Consider the following 19,262-nt stretch of genomic DNA (forward strand, 5'->3'; position numbering starts at 1 on the left):
GAAGGAGTGCAGAGGCGGCCCCCGAGGACAGCCAAGCAGGCAGGGCCGGGGGGAAGAGGGGGGGGCAGCTCACCATCCTTGTTCTGGAGGAGGATAGCCAGCACTTCGCTGCAGTAGAGCTTGTTGGCGTCAAACGGCATCTTGGCCTGGGGGGGAGGAAACACAAAAGGGTATCAAGGGCTCAGGAGAGCCTGGGCAGCCCCAAGCGTATGAGGGACACCAAAGGGATGAGAACCTGAGAAGAGCCCTGCTGGGTCAGGCCAGGGAGGGTCCCTCTAGTCCAGGGGTAGTCAAACTGCGGCCCTCCAGATGTCTGTCGACTACAATTCCCAGGAGCCCCTGCCAGCGAATGCTGGCAGGGGCTCCTGGGAATTGTAGACCACCGGACATCTGGAGGGCCGCAGTTTGACTACCCCTGCTCTAGTCCAACCCATCTCATACCATGTCCCACAGTTCCTCTGGAGGGCCAACAGCAGGGCACAGGGGGCTGAGGGCTTCAACTGATATTGGGTCCTGGCTCTGTGCTCCAGAACGTGGAGGTTCCCCTCAGGCCCCGTGGGGCTTGTAGCCACCGATGGACTTATCCTCCCCGAACCTCTCTGCCAGATCCCCACTGAGCTGTCGTGGGCCTCAGATACACACTGCCTCCGATACTCAAAAGCTCATCCCTTGAATAAAACTTTGCTGGCCTTAAAGGTGCCCCAGGGCTCTAAACTGGTTCTGCTGCTTCTGACCAACACGGCGACCCACTGGAATCCCTTTTCAAGCTGTTTATTCCTCTGGCCACCACTCTATCCTCTGGCAGCACCCCTCCCTGTGTAAAGTGGCATTGCCTTTTGTCCATTTTTATGGTTTGTTTTTTTTTTGTGTGTGTTTAAAAGTCCACTGTTCAATATGTGGCCCCCCTGCAAGAAGAGATTTCAGGTCGCCTACGGAGAAGACCCAAGGGTGGGCAGTTCCCAATCTTGGACATCTGCAGGTTAGAGGCCTTTTGTTCCCCCTCCTTCTGTTTCTGCTGTATTTCTGCACTTCATTTTTCTAACTTAAGCTCTTTTAAGTCCCCCAGGGGGGCAAAGGGCCCATCCATCTGTTCCTCCCCCCCCCCAGGGCCAGTTCCCTTCCGGTGGCCCCCAGACCCAAGCTCTTACCTTCAGCCTCTTGAGAAGCCACTGCATGAGCCCCTGCTGAGCCGCATCAGAGCACATCTCTGGCCGGAACTCTGCCATGTTCTCAATGATCGCTATGGGGAGAAAGCATGAAGGGGGACCCACCCGTCAGCTCAGGAACTCCCTGGTCTGCAGCAGGTGCCCCCGTCGGGAGGAGAGAGCTGGAAGTGTGCCTGGGGACCTAAAGCATCCCCAGCGAGCCCTTGTCCACAGATGCAGGAGGGTCTGAAGCAACGGGGCCAAGTTTGAATCCAGGGGCCCCTTGAAGACCAACAAAGGTTCATTCTCAGGATCAGTTTTCGTATGCAGGCCCACTTCTTATACCCAGAATTAAACTTTCTCTTAAGGAGCCCCTGGAGCCAAACTGAGTTCCAGCATCTGTCCAGCCACTACCTGATGACTGCCAATGTAGGGGAGAGCTCACCCCCTCCCCAGGCAGCCCTCTCCACTGCTCAACCACCCGGAGTGTAAAAAAAGACAACCATGTTGGAGTATGCAGTGTCCGGTGTACAAAGCTAAGAAGACGAAGAAGACCCTGACGGGGCAGCAAGACGACTGTTAGATAGATCAGGACCTTTTTGTCTTTTAACTGTTTCTTCACTGGCAGTCTTCAAGCAAAGGTTGGATACACACTTTTCTTGGATGCTTTAGGATGCTTAGGGCTGATCCTGCGTTGAGCAGGGGGTTGGACTAGATGGCCTCTATGGGCCCTATGGCCCCTTCCAACTCTATGATTCTATGATTCTTTTGTGTGTCCCTAGATTGCTACTTTTAGGGCAATTTCCTCTTTCTTCACGCAAGATTCTCAGTCTCTTCTTATCTCTTGAGCCAGCTAGATGTAGGAGCTCTATCCTCCGCCTCATCTTTCCTACCCGGAATGTCCTTCCGTAAATAAAACTTTCTTCTCTAAGCTAAAACAGAGTCTGCATATCAATGAATTTACTCTGCTATGCCTAACAAACCAAACCTCTAATATCCCGCGGGCACCACCCTCCCACCCCCAATTTAATCCCCTTGCCAGTCCTCCCCTCGGCTGCCACCAGGGACAGCTGCCTGCTGTGCTCAGTGAGGGCCTCCTTCGAAGGCTTCCAGGGAGCAATCCCCCCCCCCCCCGCCCGCCTCCTCTTCTCCAGACTGAACAGTCCCCCGTCCCTTTCCCGGCAGGGCTTGGCCTCTAGGCCCCCCATCGTCCTCGCTGCTCTCTTCGGCACCCCCACCCTGGCTCACGCTGCCTGGGCTTCTCGTGCTAGCCAGGAGGGCTTGGGCACCCAGAGCATTTTAAGCAGCAGGGAACAGGCGGGGACCCGAGAGGACCAGAAGCGCCCCAGTGGGGAGATGTGAGCAACCTTCTTGCAGCAGGCCAGATGTTCCCCCTCCCTGGATAACAGAAAGATTCTGCAGGAGGGCCCTGAACCTGGCACTGCCATGGCCCTCCTGACCGCTGGAGCAGTTCCTTGGGGAAAGAGGCTTCCTCGGGAGGTGGTGGGCTCTCCGTCTTTGGAGGTTTTAAAGCAGAGTGTCCGAACCACGTATCTATTCCCTTTTGCCCTGGCAGCGTTCCTTTCTCTTCGGGCCTGCTTAGATCTGTCATGGCCGGGAGGGGTTGGCATCTGCTGCCTGTGCCGTTCCACCAGGTGGGGCACGTGGCCGGTCTGCTTGGTGGCTGGGCTGGGCTGATCTCCGTGTCCTTGGAGTCCAGGCAGGGATGCCGTGTCTGGCGGCTAGAAGCCAAGGGAGGGGGTGTCATCACCTGAATTTGGGACAGGGGGGTGCTGAGGAGGGGGCTTGGAGATACAGGGGCGCTTGTGCAGCCACGCTTTAGTCTTAGGAATAGACTGGAGATGTCCTGCATCGCTCGTTCTGGAATAAAGAGATTTTCCTCGACAAACTCTGCTTATTGGGAATATTGACCGGCACCTCACACAGAGGCCAGAGGGCAGCTTGACAGCAATGCTGACTCTGTGAGGTTAGGCAGAGGGGGAGAGGGAGGGCTGGAAGGGGTGAGCAGGGGCCTTTCCAGCAGGCCAAAGGTGACGCTGATCGCTCCTTTGGAATCAGGGAGGAATTTTCCTGCTGGTCAGATTAGCCCTGGGGTCCTGGAGGTGATTTGCCTTCCTCTGAGCATACAACGGGGGTTCCTAATGGAATGGGACGCAGTTGGTGAACATAGAATCACAGAATCATAGAATCATAGAGTGGGAAGGGGCCATACAGGCCATCTAGTCCAACCCCCTGCTCAACGCAGGATCAGCCCTAAGCGTCCTAAAGCATCCAAGAAAAGTGTGTATCCAGCCTTTGCTTGAAGACTGCCAGTGAGGGGGAGCTCACCACTTCCTTAGGCAGCCTATTCCACTGCTGAACTACTCTGACTGTGAACATTTTTTTCCTGATATCTAGCCTATATCGTTGTACTTGAAGTTTAAACCCATTACTGCACGTCCTCTCCTCTGCAGCCAACGGAAAAGGCATCCTGCCCTCCTCCAAGTGACAACCTTTCAAATACTTAAAGAGGGCTATCATGTCCCCTCTCAACCTCCTTTTCTCCAGGCTGAACATTCCCAAGTCCATCAACCTATCTTCACAGGGCTTGGTCCCTATGCTGAATTGGGCAGGGGGCTGGACTAGGTGGCGCTTGAGGTACCTTCCAGCTCTTCCAGAGATGCGGCACTCCCCCAACACCACCCCAGGGCCAAGAACTGGGGCAGCCCCCCGGTCCCTCTTACCCAGCGTGTTATGGACGCCGTCGGCTTCCTCCTTGACGCTTTCATCCAGGCGCTCCAGGTTCTGGACCAGGAGAGCCACCACCTGCCCCTCCACCTGAAGGGGGAACAAAAAGGGCGAGAGGGGAAGTGCTGGGGGGGGGGGAGAGGTGGGGGGACGAAACCAGCGGCTGGGACTGTGTGGGGGAGCTGAGGCAGGGCGGACCCCAAAGCGGCTCCAGAGGGAAGTGTTGTGATTCGGGAACAGCCTTGCCCACCGAGCTCTCTCCCAACCACCCCCTCCCCCACCGCCTCTTAATTAATTGGGCAATTTTGCTGTGTCAAAAAGAGCCGAAAAGCCTCGGCGGAAGAGAAGCCTTGTGGCAAGCCTGCTATTCCCCGAGTCGAGCCGTGATTGACTTCTGAGCCCCCCGAAGGCCGAAGCGAGGCCGGCCGGCCGGGCCTGGGCAGCCTGTCACTTCTGAGAGCCGCTTGCCGCGCTCCAATTGCCGGTTGCCATTTCAGCGGAATTTCCCTGCCTGAGCGGCCTGGGAGACGCTGGAGCCGGATCCGAGGGCCGAGCAATTACTCGTAATGAAAGCCTTGGGGAGGAGCGGGAGGGGGAGGGAAAACACGCGGGCACCAAACAATCACGCCGGCTTTCATTCTACGGCCGGCCGCAGTTAGTGTGGCTGAAGGCAATTTCGTCTGATTAAAACTCCCTCTCTTTTCCAGGGGGGTTTGGACAGAGACGGCCTCCTCCCGAGCGGAGGACTCAGCCACCGAGCACGCCCGCTGCTGCGCCTTGATGGATTCCGCTAATTGGGATTTTCCAGGGCAGCGTCTGATGGGCTTCCAAAAGCCGCAGGCAGACGGCGACTCCCCTTCCATGTCTGACGACCACACTGGTGCTGCATGGCAGACTGGGAAGGTCCGAGGGGCAAGGCCTTCTGCACCCCGGAGCCCGTGGGGCTGATGGGCAGAACTGTCCTTGTGACGATGACGGGGGACAGAACCGGGGATCTTCGGTACTGAAGGGAGGTGGCTCTACTGGTGGCCCACAGCCCACTTTCCCAGCATTGCCCCTGTTGGTGCTCATGCAAGGGAAGCTCCATGGCGGAGAAGGCAAATCCCTGGGCTCCAGGCCCTTCCCAGGGGGCAACAGTAGCCTCCTCCTCCAAGACAAGGGAAGGGCGAAGCAAGGGGCACCCTCTTCGTGGGGGACACAGAGTGGCCACAGCTGGGGCCAAACCAGTCACCATCCTACACAACTTCAGGAAGCTGCCTTCTCCTGAATTGGGCCATCACAGTACTGAGTACTGTGCGCAGTTCTGGAGGCCTCACTTCAAGAAGGACGTAGATAAAATTGAAGGGGTACAGAGGAGAGCGACGAAGATGATCTGGGGCCAAGGGACTAAGCCCTATGAAGATAGGTTGAGGGACTTGGGAATGTTCTGCCTGGAGAAAAGGAGGTTGAGAGGGGACATGATAGCCCTCTTTAAGTATTTGAAAGGTTGTCACTTGGAGGAGGGCAGGATGCTGTTTCTGCTGGCTGCAGAGGAGAGGACACGCAGTAATGGGTTTAAACTTCAAGTACAACGATATAGGCTAGATATCAGGAAAATATTTTCACAGTCAGAGTAGTTCAGCCGTGGAATAGGCTGCCTAAGGAGGTGGTGAGCTCCCCCTCATTGGCAGTCTTCAAGCAAAGGTTGGATACACACTTTTCTTGGATGCTTTAGGATGCTTTGGGCTGATCCTGCGTTGAGCGGGGGGTTGGACTAGATGGCCCGTATGGCCCCTTCCAACTCTATGATTCTATGATCTCAGCCTGGGGGCTGCTGCTCACCCCCTCCTTAGGCAGCCTATTCCACGGCTGAACTACTCTGACTGTGAAATTGTTTTCCTGATATCTGGAAAATATTTTCCTGAGATGTGCTCAGGCCGTTTGGGAGAAAAAGCCGGAGAGCAGACCGAGCGGTTTCTTCTGTCGCCCTTGGGCCAGCCGCTGACCCGGAGACTCCGCAGCCCCAACCGAGCCCCTCTCTGGCTCCCCACTCCGAGGGAGGCCACACGACTGTGGCAGAACCCCGCAAAGGCCAGATCTAGAGAGAAGGGTGGAAGAGAAGCCACGAAAAGAGATGTGAGGCCGGAAAGAACCTTCTGCACCAAGCTCAGGGACCGTCCCAGGGAAACAGTGGCTTTAAATCCCAGCCACTGCAGGTCAGACGAGCTGACCCCGGATGTCCACATGCCTCTCCCCCTGCAAGCCTCCCCACTCTCTCACGCCTGAGCCTGAGATTTCGGCGAGGTGGGAGTTGTCTCAGGAGACTGCCTAACTGACCTCCCCGCTGGAGAGAAATTACACCCCTCCGGTAGAAAAGGAGCCATTCGGAACTGCCCACGAGACTCGTTTTGCTCCAGGTGGGCAATCCTCACCACCAGTTCTAGCTCCCTCCAGGGCGGGGATTGAGGAACGGCCGGCACACCAAGGGGGGCTCCCTCCCGCTTTCCTCCTTCTCGGCAGAGGAGATCCAGGCGGCTTCTTCTCCGGCCCCAGCCCCCCCCCCCCCCCGCTCCGTCCACTGGAGCCAAGCCTTGTAACGGGGAGCCGGTAATTAAAGGAACTCCGAGGCCGGCCAGAGCAACTCATCCGGGTCAGCGGCAATTAACCTCTGGACGGGAACCTCCGGCCACTGAGCGGGAAAGACTGCAGGGGAGAAGATTAAGCCTGGCCTGCTTCCCCCCCCCACCCCCCAGGAAAAAGAGCCCCAGTGCTCCACGAAGGCAACTGTTCCCCATGAAAGGGTTTGCTAAGAGGACCGGAAACGTCTGGCCACCCGCCAGAGGGTCACAGCGAGCACCCTGCTCCGCTCCCGTGCCTGCCCTGCGGCTTTCTGCCCCCAAGCCCAAGGGAGGCAAAAATCCTCGGGAGGAAAAGGGATACGTTCAAACCCCCCCTCTGCCACAGAAGCCAGCGGGGTGAACCTGGCCCAGAGGCACACTCACAGACACAGCTACCTCACAGGGCTGTTGTGAGACAGGATCCAAATGAAGACATACATGAATAAACAGAATGGCTCCCTTCTTCCCGATTCTGAGAAGTCACCACGCTCAACAAGGAAAGCAAGCATGCTCCGGGGGACCGACCGAGGGCACCCCCTCTCCAAAAAGGGGGATTATTATCACACGTGGTGGGGGTGTAAAAAAGCAAGAAAATATTGGAGTGGGATACTTGAGGAATTAAAAAATGAATTGTAATTTGGAGGAAAAAACGGGATTGTATCTATTGAGTTTTGTAGAGACAGGAGGTCCCTCCCCCTCTATGCAGTGGCAGCAGCAAGACTGGTGAAGGCTGCTGAATGGAGAAGGTCAGAAGACACTTCCACAGAAGACGGGCTAAAGAAGACGCTGCGTCTTGCAGACTCAGCTAGACTAACGGCGCTACTGAAGGACAAACATTTGGAGAAATACTATGAACAGCGGACACCTTTCTGGAACTGCATGAAGAAAATCTTTTTGGACTCTGCAAAATTTTACCAAACATAAAAGAAAGTGAAGCAGCAGATAATTCTAATTAATTTTTCTTAGCGCAGGAGGAGGGTTTATATGTCCAGGAGGGGGAGCTGGGTGGGAAGTCAAATTTTAGGCTGTGATTTTGATGTTTGTGTTATTTCTGTATGTGTTTTCGGTTGTTTTTTTGTTCAGTGTTGATGTTGTTATTTGCAGATGTTCATATGCATAATAAAATGTCATTTTTAAAAAATTCCTCATATCTAGCCGATATTGTTCTCCACGGAGTTGAAGCCCATTCCTGCCGGTCGTCTCCTCTGCTGCCGGCGGGAGCCTGCCCCTGCCCTCCTCCAGGCTCTTCCAAATACTTACACAGCACCTTCCCTTGGCTCCCCACTCCAGCTTTCCATGCAGACGCTGAGCAGCGAGGGGCACGGGGCTGAGATCTCCCTGGCAGGAGCTTCATGGCCTGCCTTGGAGTCGTCTTAACAGGTGCCAGAGAAATAATCAAAAACTGACAGGCTGCCAAGGAGGGGCCGAAAGGCCCAGGAGAAGCAGCGCCTTGGTGAGAGGGGGCTGAGCCCTCGTTGGCCGAGCGGTCAGTGCTACTCACCAGGGCATCGATGAGGACCTCTGCGCCTTCCTCGCTCTCGTGGAGGGTGTCGATGTCCGTCAGCTCCTGCAGGAGATCCACCACCGCTATAGACACATGTGGAGGTGCTAAGGAGAACGCAAGAAGAGCCCTGCTGGGGGTGGCCAGCGGTCCATCCCCTCCAGCACCCTGTCTCGCACGGGGGCCACCCCGTTCCCCTGGAGATCTAACGACAGGGCCCAGCGGCCACGGCCTTCTCCCGATGTTCAGAGCACGACTGCCCCTGAATGCAACAGCACCTCCAGGACCAACAAATATTTATTCAGGGCGTGCGCTTTCGAGCTCACGCTCTGAATAAATTTGTGTTGGTCTTCAAGGTGCTCGTATTGTGTTGTGCTGCTTAGGACCAACTTGAATCGGCCTCTGTAAGTGGAGGTTCCCCTAAGGCAGGGGTAGTCAAACTGCGGCCCTCCAGATGTCCGTGGACTACAATTCCCATGAGCCCCTGCCAGCAAACGCTGGCAGGGGCTCATGGGAATTGTAGTCCACGGACATCTGGAGGGCCGCAGTTTGACTACCCCTGCCCTAAGGCACAATGGCTGAGGCCACGGACAGGCCGCTGCTACTGGGATCTACCTCCCTGTGGCCAGGACTCCATGTTCCAGGAGCAAATCCCGGGTTTTAACCCCTCCTTGTGCAGAGAAGCATTTCTTCTTGTCTGCTCTAAATCAACTGCCCACCAGCTTCACGGGACGCTTCTGAGGGCTGATATTTAGGGGAGGGGGGGGGGTTCTGTTTGTGCAGTCTTGAGACCCTGAAAGGTGGTCTCAAGACTGCACAAAAGGTGGACAGAGGGTCTCATTCAAGGAAGTTTCACGTATTCATGCTGGACTGTTGGGGGGGCAGGCTGTGGCTCAGCGGAAGAGCCTCTGACATCACAGAATCCTGGAGCCAGAAAGGGCCACAGAGGCCATCTAGTCCAACCCCCACTCAATGCTCTAACATCTTCAGCTAGGGGTGGGGGAAGCATCAGGCAGTCCGTGATGGGAAAGGCCTCTCTCTGTCCAAGACCCTGAGTAGACAAGATCTGACTTTGAAGGACCAGGGGTCGGACTCCTTATAAGGGACGGGTGTTCAAGGGGGGGGGGGGAATTGCACAGAAGAGAAATGTGGCCACAGAGCCAGCCCCCCAGACACGAAGGGGACCCATTTTTCAAAGCAGCTGCTGAAAGGCTCTCTCCAGCTCCGAGTTCTTTGTTCTCTATCTTCCCTGGAAAGAACTGCCAACCCTCCGGGCAGGGCCAGGGGAAACGGCACGTCCAAACCCCCATCTGCGACTGCCCTGCTGCCATTGCTGCTAACTGGGCAGTGGACAAGCCCCTGAACGAACACCACAGAGGTCCACGGAGCAGCCGCGGCACACAATGTGCAGGAGGGCCCAGCTCCCACGCCTCGCCTCGCCCCCCCTCAGCTGCTGCGGAGTCCAGTGGCCGGCCAGCCTCTCGCTCATCAGGCCGCCTCGAGTATTCTTGGAGTTGTGCTGATCGATGGTGACCTACTCCCTGCACGGCACAAATAGCAGCCTGGATTTCAGGATGTCCTACATAGCCGCCTCCTGGAGAAGCTCTCGAAACTGAGTCAGCAGGAGGGACCAACTTCAGACCTGGAAGCAGGAGCCCTTTCCTCTCCGCCCCTCCACCTCCTCCTCCAAAACGTTGAGGTAAAGTTCATCTCCAAGCTCTTTTCTCTGGGCCCCCCGAGGAAGGCCCCTGGGCTCTTCCCAGACAGCTCCGGAGACTGCCTTTCGGCCTACAGCCCCACCCCTGCTCAGAACTCCCTGGTGAGGAAGGGACCCCAGCTGTTGGGGAGGGAGGGGGGCTTCTTTAGCCACCCCCCTGAGGCCCCATGCAATGCCCAGCAGCCACTTGGGGAGACTGGAAAAGGGGCAGGCTTGCCTGTTTGATACCCGGACCCCGTCTCGGGATGGGCTACTGTTCAGAATATACCCCCCTACCCCTTCTTCTGCCCAGTCCCCCTCTCCCTGCCCCTGAGCCATGCAAAGGCCCCCTTAGAGGCTGGGGCATTGCTCTGGTGCCTCCTGCAGCACAAGGAACAGGACAAGGCGTGCTCTGCTAAGACTCCATTACTCTTCGGGGAGCCTGGAGGTGTGAGCCCCGCAAATCCCTCAGCCAGGGCTGTAAGGAGGCCTCTCCCACCCCTGGCCGGAGAATCTGGCGCAGCGAGTCCCTTAGCAACTCGGAGGACAGAATTGGGGGCGTTCCAGGCAAATTATTAGCATCTGCTTGGCCTGAACGATCTGCTCTCAGCTGCCCGAGTGTCCCCAGGCCGCTCTAGCCATGCCAGTGGCCCAGCCAGCGAGCGTGGGGGAGAGATAATCCGCTCTGCCCGGCCAGGGTGGGAATGCAGTGCCAGGCGTGGGGGGGGGGGGGGGGGGAAGGGAGCACCTGGGGGGCTGGGAACAGGGCTGGAGGGCCGGGCACAAGCCTGAAAGAGGGAAGCCTGACCTGGTCTGGCAGTTCTGTCCAAGACCTGGAGCCAATCAGTAAAGACTTCTTCGCGGCTACGGGAGCCGGATTACTGGCGGATGCAGCGGGAACCTCGAGCTGAGCCAGGGCTTGGATGGGAAGCCCCCCCGGGAAGTCCAGGGTCACGACCCAGAGTCAGGCCAGGCCAAGCAGACTCCGGTCTTCTCTTGGATGGGAGACCCCCCGAGGAAGCCCAGGGCGGCTCTGCCGTGGCCAACCACCTCTGAACGCCTCATGCCTGGAAAGCCCCGTGAAAACAGCACTTTCCCTCACCTCTGAACAGGCAGTCCGAGGGGGGACCCCTCCTGTGGGCGGGAAGCTCTGCTGGCCACCTTTGGAGGCCAGTTGCTGGACTGGACAGACCTCGAGGGCCCACCCAGCAGAGCGGACGCTGCAGCCCTTGGTTGCTCTTGAGATCAGGCTACGCAGCGGCCACCCACCCACCTGAGGCAGCCCCGCTGGTCGACTTAGGCATGGACCAAGCCTGCAGGACGGGGGTGCAAAGGCTGGCCAGGCCCCAGGGAGCAGCCTTCCCCAAATCTGAACTCTGCCCACATTCCGTGCTATTAGTGGAAGAAGCTCGTATTTTGGGGGAGGGAGCGAAAGCGCGCTTCGTCTTCTGGGTGGGCAGAAGGGATCCTTGTCTTGGGGCTGCTCCAGCTGACAGGGTCAGAGGGAGGTTCCGTGCCAAGACTCACCCGCGGGGGTTGAAGTGACCACTGTCAAGTGCCACCCTCAGGGGGCAGAGTGGGAACAAGGAGCACAAGGAGGGGCCCTCCGGACCGCCCCATCCGGCTCATCCATGGGACGTGAGGGCCTTTTCAGGGGCAGCCCCATGACTACGCCTCACCCTTGGCCCCTTCCCTTTCCATCTGAGAAAAGCAGTCCTGAGCTGGGATCAACGTTTGCTTTTATGTTTTTGATGTTCTCTATCACGAGTGTTTTATCTATGCTTCAAGCTCTGAAGGGCAGCTGATAAATGTTTAGATTAAATCAAACCGCATCCTGTCCTTTGCGTGCAGCGGGGGGGGGGGGGGGTGGAGCCACAGAGGAGCTATGCTGCTGCCGGGCAGGTAATTCAGGTTGGCAAAGGGAGCAGAGGGGGGGGGGCAGGACCAGCCTCTGGCCTTCAGCCGGGACGGACAGACGGCTGGACACACACGGCCAGATGGCCATGAGCAAGGTGCCAACTGCCAAGGTCACTCAACAGCTGTCTGGGACTTCCCCCCTCCCTGGTCGCCTGGGAGCCACAGAGGCTGCCTGCCAGCCACGGCAAAGAGCTGGGGAGAAGGGAACGGCTCCCCCTGCAGCCCTTGGCTGGGCTAGCCGAAGTCACCATCAGGGCACTCTCCGGTTCGGCCGAACGGCCCTCTGGCTTTGGAATTAACTCCCTGGGACAGGATTCTGTTGATGCCTCATTCCAGGAAAACCCTAAACTGCTGAAGCTGCTCCAGCACAACCACAGCAATTCCACACAAAGTTTCTGCCCCACCACCCTCTCGCTCACCCACTGTCACCTGCCACCCCCCTTGAGCCTTCCCAGAACCAGCCTGGGCCCCCGTCATGGCCCTGGCCTGCATTTCTAGGGCCTTCAAAGGGGAGGGCAGGGGAGGGAGTCACCAGCCGCTCACGGCTACCTCCAGGGCTGCCTTTCTCCACCCGTCAGCCGTTCCTGAACGCGCTTGCCATGGCTGCCTCTCAGCCTCAAGGGCAGCGACGGATTCAGCAGCCGATGGGGCCGAGGAAGGTGGCCCAGCCTGCCCCCCGTGACCCTTTTGCTCCAGGCCCCGTCCTAGGCACTCTGAGAGGCGGGTCGGGCGAGGTGCTGGAAGGCCCAGAGGACACCCGGGCAGCTCTGAAGGGGGAGGGGGGAAGACAGAGCAAAGCTGGGCTCGCCCTCAGCCCCTCTGCCTGGGGCCACCCGGGAGCGGAAGAAGGGACCTGCCGGGCTCTCTGCCGCGGAAAGGATATCGGTGTTGTCGTGGCCGAGGAGGCCGAGGAGGGAGTGGATGGCGTTCAGTTCGACCAGCAGGTGGTACAGGTCCGGCATGGTGGCGATCACGTGCATCTCCTGAATTATGTCGTTCAGGTCCAGCTCCGACTCCATGAACCTGCGGGCGCAAGAGAGGCGCATCAGCGCTCAGAGGGGGGGAGGGGGGGCTGCTCTGGCGCTGGCCAAGCGCTTTTAGGAACCAGGAGGAACAGGGAGGCCCCGCCATTCGCTCTTCTCACAGACATCCGCTTACAGAATTAGCATCCGGCCTTTCTGTCCTCACAAGGGACCCACGACAAATATTATATTTCAAAACCATCCCAATCCACCCCTTCCCTGGACACACCTCCAGAGAAACTGAATGAGGTGGCTCATCCGGGGTGAGAGAAGGCGACAGGCCTAGCCAAGGTCACCCAACAGGTTTCCATGGAGAAGAGGCGATTTGAGCCTGGCGCACCCCAGAGTAAGAAATTACACTCCACCACCCCACGCCCGGGACCCTGGGCAAGCAGCCCCTCAAGTCACTCCACAACCAGGAGCCCTGTTTCTGGCCGAGTTCTCAATGCACTCTACCCCAGCTGGAGAGAGTCCGCCCGCTCCGTCACATCTCCCTGCAAAGCACAGAATCATAGAATCTAATCTGGAGAACTGGGTTCAATCCCTCCCTCCTCTTCCTCATGCAGCCAACTGGGGGACCTTGGGCCAGTTCTCTCAGAGCTCTCTCAGCCCCACCTGCCTCACAGGGTTTTCTGTTGTGGGGAGAGGAAGGGAAGGCAACTGGAAGCCGCTTTGAGACTCCTTCAAACAGTAAAGAGTGGGGTAGAAGAAGAAGAGTTGGTTCTTATATGCCACTTTTCTCCGCCCGAAGGAGGCTCAAAGCGGCTTTCAATCGCCTTCCCTTTCCTCTCCCCACAACAGACACCCTGTGAGGTGGGTGAGGCTGAGAGAGCCCTGATATTCTTGCTCGGTCAGAACAGTTTTCTCAGTGCCGTGGCGAGCCCAAGGTCACCCAGCTGGCTGCATGTGGGGGAGTGCAGAATCGAACCCGGCATGCCAGATTAGAAGTCCCCACTCCTAACAAGAACACCAAAGTGGCTCTCAAAGCCCAGCTCTCCGTCTTGCTCCACTGCAGGCAGGACCCCCCATGCTTCCCATCCTTCTGAGCCCAGCTTGCAGCCCTTCTCATCTCCGTGCCCGTGCGGATACAGCTCCCCGGGCCACTCCAAGCCACCGGGCGCCTGGCTTTGTTGTACTGCGGCGGATTCCTCTGGGGCTTCATTTCTTCCGAGAAGCCTCTCCGGGCTGTTCTCGGCTGTTACCTGCCCGCTGGAATGGATCGACGCTGGAAAAGGTCCTTTCTGCTAACTGGCCTTTCCTTCACACTTAAGCAAACTCTGGAGGGACCGGGGGGGGGGGGGTTGAGGCACTAGAATTCTGCATCCCGCTGGGTGGGAAGGCTGCAGCAGCACATAAGGGGCCGTGTCGCATCCCACCTCGGTCGGCCTAGAGAGGCCAAGGAAGCCGGGGGGGGGGGGGCTTGGAGAGAGACCGTGCAGGAGCGAGGCCCAGCGAGCCTGAAGACTGCTAGGACAGCTAGCACGGCCAGTGAGCAAAGAGGGACCGCGCACCAGGGACACGCTGTCAAGGCAAGAGCCCGGAATGGTCTTTGGAGGGGAAGAACAGCGGGAGCAGGAGCAGCTCTTGCCCTTCAGGAAGCTGCCACTCAAAGAGATCTCCAGCAGAGCGGCAAAGCTGCCCCCCCCAGCCCAGCCCAGCCCAGCCCAGCCCAGCCCAGCCCAGCCCAGCCCAGCCCAGCCCAGCCCCTCCACCTCCCCAGGACGCAGCATGCAACCGCCCTCCCCAGTGAGCTGTCAGATGCGGCTCCGTTTGGCTCGCTTGGCGGCACTGAGCATGCCGTAAAAACGGCGAAAAACTGACGTGGCTGAGCAGAGAGGCCTGCACCTGGCAGGTGGCAAAGATCAGGGCAGGAGGGGCCGAGGGGGCTCGACATGGGCCAGGGCAGCCCACAGCCGACTGCAGACTCACGCAAGACCTGGAGGAAGCCCCATGACCATGAAAGCCAAGCATCCCCCACTCCAACCATGCACGGACTCCGGGGGCCAGTTTATTTCCTTTATTTCTCCCCTGTCTTGCACTCCCGGCAACATGGCTTTGGGCAAGCTCCTCCCCTGTCCCTTATCAACCTGTGTTGGCCTACCTAGCAGAGTCGTCGTGACCAGAAGAATCTGAACACCCTAAAGGTTGGAAGTGTTTCTCAACGAAGAAAATAAAAGCGGGCACGGAGGATACAGAAGAGAAACACCTGCCGAAAGCAAAACTGAAGTGGCCAAGGTGGCCTCGGTCCCAGCCGAGGGGCAGGGGAGACGACCACCTTGCAGGACTCAGAAGAAAAAAGGAAATCACGAGGCACAATGATATGTTTATAAGTGAAAAGGTTAAAGTCTGAATGGTCAAACATAAAGAGTCAACCAAAACGAGATACTCGGTTAAGTGACCCGCTTTCTGTTCTGTCTTCGTCAGTGGTTGCTCTTCCAATATACTGTCACAGTAGTAGTTGTAGTATCCCATTGGCAAAAGGCTCATAATCATCTGGGGCAAATCCCATAGAGAAGATTACTGTATCATTGTGCCTCGTGATTTCCTTTTTTCTTCTGAGACCACCTTGCAGGAGGCAGCAGAGATGGGGAGGGGCAGCCTTTGGCAGTCGGAGGGCTGCGCTCCCAGATGGGCTCTAGAGCTGCTCACCTGGGAGCCAAATGCAGCACGGGGGGGGGGGGGGGGGGAGAGATTCTGGAGTGAGAAATGCAGACACGACTGGTGAAGCCTTGGGGCGTTGCTGTCTAGAACAATCCCAGCCCCAGCCATTATGCACCGGGGCCCAATCCGGCTTTAGAGCCCTCCCTTGGCCTCACACAGAGGGGGCCATGGTCGGGTCCTGCCCCCCCCCCCAAGAACCAGACCAGGCCTACGGGATGCCCAGTGGCCTCCCTCCCTCCCTCCCTCCCTCCAGATGCCTCCTGGGGGCGTAGCCTTGCCTCCTGGGCCCTTTCTTCCCCACCGCTCACGGGCCGTGCGGTGGCTGGCACAGGGCCAGGCGGAGGGGCTGCCTCAGCCTTACAGCGTCGGGGGCTACTGATCTGCTGAGCGGTTTGCAGCCCTTTAAAAGGATCGGCCTCGAGCATCCATGGAATGCCGGGCTCCCCCCGCAGCCGGCCTGCTTCCCGTGCCGCACGCTCTCCTCCTTTGAAGCTTTCCTTGGCAGACCCTCCTGCTCCCTTCAAACGTGGCTGCCGATTTATCCCTGGCAGATAAAGATGCCGATGAGACGCGAGCCCCTTTCATGTCCCGGCCTTTCTGATACGGGCTGCGGCAGGCGGGCACCTCGCTGCATACAGATGTGCGCTGAGTGCCAGCTCGACCGATTGTGCGCCTCGGAACGGAGCCGGACCCGTCTGACTGCCTGGAGTCCCGTCTCCTGGAGCTGCTCTTCAGTTCCGTCCGACTCTGATTGGAAGCGGCACTCAGATGTCTCTGGGACGGCGAGAGCCCGGCCGCCGCATGGCTTTGACAGCCCCGGGACACAAAGGGGGATTGGAGAGCTTTTGGAACTGAGACTGCCTCTGCTCTACTTAGCCCTTCTCTCCGGCTACCATTTTGGGCAAAGAAGGAGCAGCCAAGGACGAGGATGCTTCCGGCTGAGACTTCCGGAGGATTCGGTCAGGTAGATCAAGCCCAGCGGCAAGAAGTTTTGGGCTATGGAAATCTGTAAACAGAAATCTCTAGCAGAGCTGAATTGAGCATGAGCTGTTCAACCCAGTACGTTCTGCAGCGTAGAAACCGACCACTCTGGTCCAGACAGACATCCAGCGAGAAAGCCCTATTGGCCACGGTCCCTGCCCTTTTCCCAGCACGACTTTCGGCTTCACCGCATGACCGTCCAGCCCTACTGACCTGTGCAAACAAAGACCTCCTGAAGGATTCTCCGTGGCACAGTTGGGAGGAGGAGGAAGGAGAAAATATCCTGACCCAAACAAAAGTCAAGAATCTAGAAAGGTCAGCCCAAAGGAATGAACTGAAGCCGATACAGAGTGGAAGTCAATTTAAAAAATACAGAACCCGTATTTATTAATCAACCCAATGCTCTTAGCATAGCCTCAGTCAAATCAATGCACACCTGCATACTCAGGCCTCCAGTGGCCAGAGACATGGTCAATGGTCAGGCCTCAAAGAAAACCAGCCTGTGTGGAGTATACAATTATCACAATAAGACTTGGTTTGTAGCCCCTTGGCTCCTTTACTTCAAAAGAGGCCTTCAGGGCTCTGTGGACCTGCAGCCTGTTCTGTGGGCCAGAAGGCAGCTGGGCTGTTTGAGGCCTCTAATGTGTCCGAAACAGGCCCTGGCCAAGGGAAGTACTTTCGGGGGCCAGTCAGGAGCAAACCTTCCTCCAGAGGAAGCTGCAGGTTTTAAACTTGATTCACAAATACTTTGGTATTATATATTTTTAAAATTGTGTTCCACCCTGTACAGACTTAAGTTAATTTCTCTTGCACGGACCTTTTTAGATTCCTGATGACAGTTTGTGGAAAGTCAGGATTCTGATTCTGTGAAGGCTCAAGGAGGTGGCAGGTGACAGTGGTTGAGCGATAGGGTTGTGGATGTCCTGCACAGCGCAGGGGTAGGACTAGATGACCCAGGAGGTCCCTTCCAACTCTATGATTCTAATTCTAGGACATCAGAAGTCTCTGTGCGTGCCAGTGGGAATGAGGACGTTATGGCGTCAGACTAGGCTCTTGGGAGACCCTGGTTCAACTCCCCACACACGTCGTGAAGACCTGCTGGGTGACTTTGGGTTAATCGCTTTCTCTCAGCCAAGCCTACCTCCTGGGGCTGTTGTGAAGATAAAACCGAGTTGAGGAAAATGGCGTGAGCCACTTGGGTAAAAGGTAGAATTGTGGGCCAAAGGTAGGATACAAATAAACCAACTAAGTAAATCCTCCGAGTCTTACTTTTCAGGATTGTCGGGGAACTTGATCCGAAGCTCCTGGTTCTTGTAGGATCTCTTCTCGAAAGTGAGAATCATCTTCTTGACTGAACTTTCATCCAGAGGCTCCTCCTGGCCAAAGACAAACGCAGGGGGACTTCAGGGCTGTGGTGCGGTGGGAGGGCCTCTGCTTGGCGCGCAGAAGGTCCCAGGTTCAATCCCCAGCTTGGCCAGTTCAAGGGATCAGGTAGGAGGGGATGGGAAAGACCCCTGGGTCTGAATAGACCACCTGGCCTGGATGGAATGAGCTCCCAGAGGGCGCGTGGACCCAGCTCTGCCTCCCAGCCCTATTCTGCACGACTGCACCACTTCTGGGGTTTCTTGAAAGCTGAAGAAAGGGGTTTCTCAAGGGTCAGAAAGCTGAGGAAGGCTGCCCTAGAGGATAAAGCCCCCCAAGCAGCAGGGGCAGCTAGAGAGGCAGAGCCCTGGCTGCCTCCCCACCCATTCTCAGGGAGGGCATGCACCTGCTCCATTTGGGCCCAGTGACCTCATCAGCCGGCCAGACCTGACTGGCTGTGCACCGTCACAGAGCTACTACAGGATCCCTGATTGGCTGGCACCACACAATGAAGAAGGACGGAGCCCTGGTAAAGACGCCCAGGGAGCAATTGGGTGGCTTCTCAAAGGGACCTCTGCATTACTCGGAACCCTGCTTTCCACCATGAAAACATTCAAGGTGAAATGCTGATTTTATGAACTGAGGCAGAGTGTGTGGGCAGGAAGGGATGTGCCAGGGTTTGTCTCTTGGGGCCCTTCCTTGCATCCCCAGGGAATTGCTTGATTGCCACTGTGGGATGGGAGGTGAATTCCCTCCAGGCCAGGCTGGATTCTGGAGGGTTTTGGTGGAGAGATCACTCGAGCATGAAATTGGGGCCACTGTGGGTGGGCAGGTAGTTGTGGGCAGGGGGTTTGACTAGATGACCCTGGAGGTCCCTTCCAATATCTGGCGCAGCTCACAAGCACTCCCCTCAGCAGGGCGGGCCTGCCCCATAAAGAAGCGTCTCCCACAGACAGAAGGGAAGCTGAACGTCCTAAGTGAAAATGGGATCCGAGACAAGGCCTTGGCCACATATTCCTCTGGACCTTCAGCTCTCCCTCCATTCCCACAAGGGCCTCTAAAACTCTGTAGGTGCAGAAGGAAGGGGGGGAGGCCACCCCTTGGACCTCCTTTCCCTTTGCCCACAGACGCCTGCCTGAGGACAGAGCAAAACCTGCTGGCTGCTGCATTTCCCTTGCTGGAGGGGGAGCCCTCAGACAGAGCCCTTCCTCCCCCCAGCAGAAGCTCACCTCCTCCTCTTCCTCCTCCCCCCTTTCGATTATCTGCAGCAGCTTCTTCTTCTCATCCTCGGTCTCCTCCGTTGCCGGAGCCTCCTCTTCCCGGTGCCGGCCTCGCTCCCGGCCGCTGCCAGGCTTGTGGCGCACTTTGAGGTCGTCCTCCTCATCCTCACGGGTCCTTTTTGTTCCTCTGTTGGGCTGCGGAGAGAAACCAAGCGGGTGAGCCAGGGGAAGGGGCCGCCCCTGCCTCTGGGGGGAAAAACACACTTCCTGCACGCCGTGGCACACAACCTCTGCCAGGAGAGAGGGTGAAGCAGCAGGCGACGGTTAGGGAGTCCCAGGTTCAGATCCCACTCTTGCTTGATGGCGAGGGAGCCGCCTTTAGGACGTGCCTTGGAGGAATGCAATCAATCAG

The 19,262-nt window shown here is 57.5% G+C and overlaps 1 protein-coding gene across 1 annotated transcript in view; it reads right to left on the bottom strand.

Annotated features, from left to right (window-relative positions):
• Positions 1-19,262, bottom strand: part of CTNNBL1 (catenin beta like 1) — an 89,570-nt gene that overhangs the window by 50,902 nt on the left and 19,406 nt on the right. The window contains exons 2-8 of the mRNA XM_077336105.1: positions 18,860-19,045; positions 17,538-17,644; positions 12,486-12,627; positions 7,992-8,087; positions 3,890-3,983; positions 1,149-1,240; positions 74-146 (exon numbers count right to left, since the gene is read on the bottom strand). Coding sequence (XP_077192220.1) covers positions 74-146; positions 1,149-1,240; positions 3,890-3,983; positions 7,992-8,087; positions 12,486-12,627; positions 17,538-17,644; positions 18,860-19,045 — 790 coding nt within the window. The remainder of the gene's footprint in view (positions 1-73; positions 147-1,148; positions 1,241-3,889; positions 3,984-7,991; positions 8,088-12,485; positions 12,628-17,537; positions 17,645-18,859; positions 19,046-19,262) is intronic.

This window comes from Paroedura picta, chromosome 4, assembly GCF_049243985.1.
Source record: "Paroedura picta isolate Pp20150507F chromosome 4, Ppicta_v3.0, whole genome shotgun sequence".
Taxonomy (NCBI): domain Eukaryota; kingdom Metazoa; phylum Chordata; class Lepidosauria; order Squamata; family Gekkonidae; genus Paroedura; species Paroedura picta.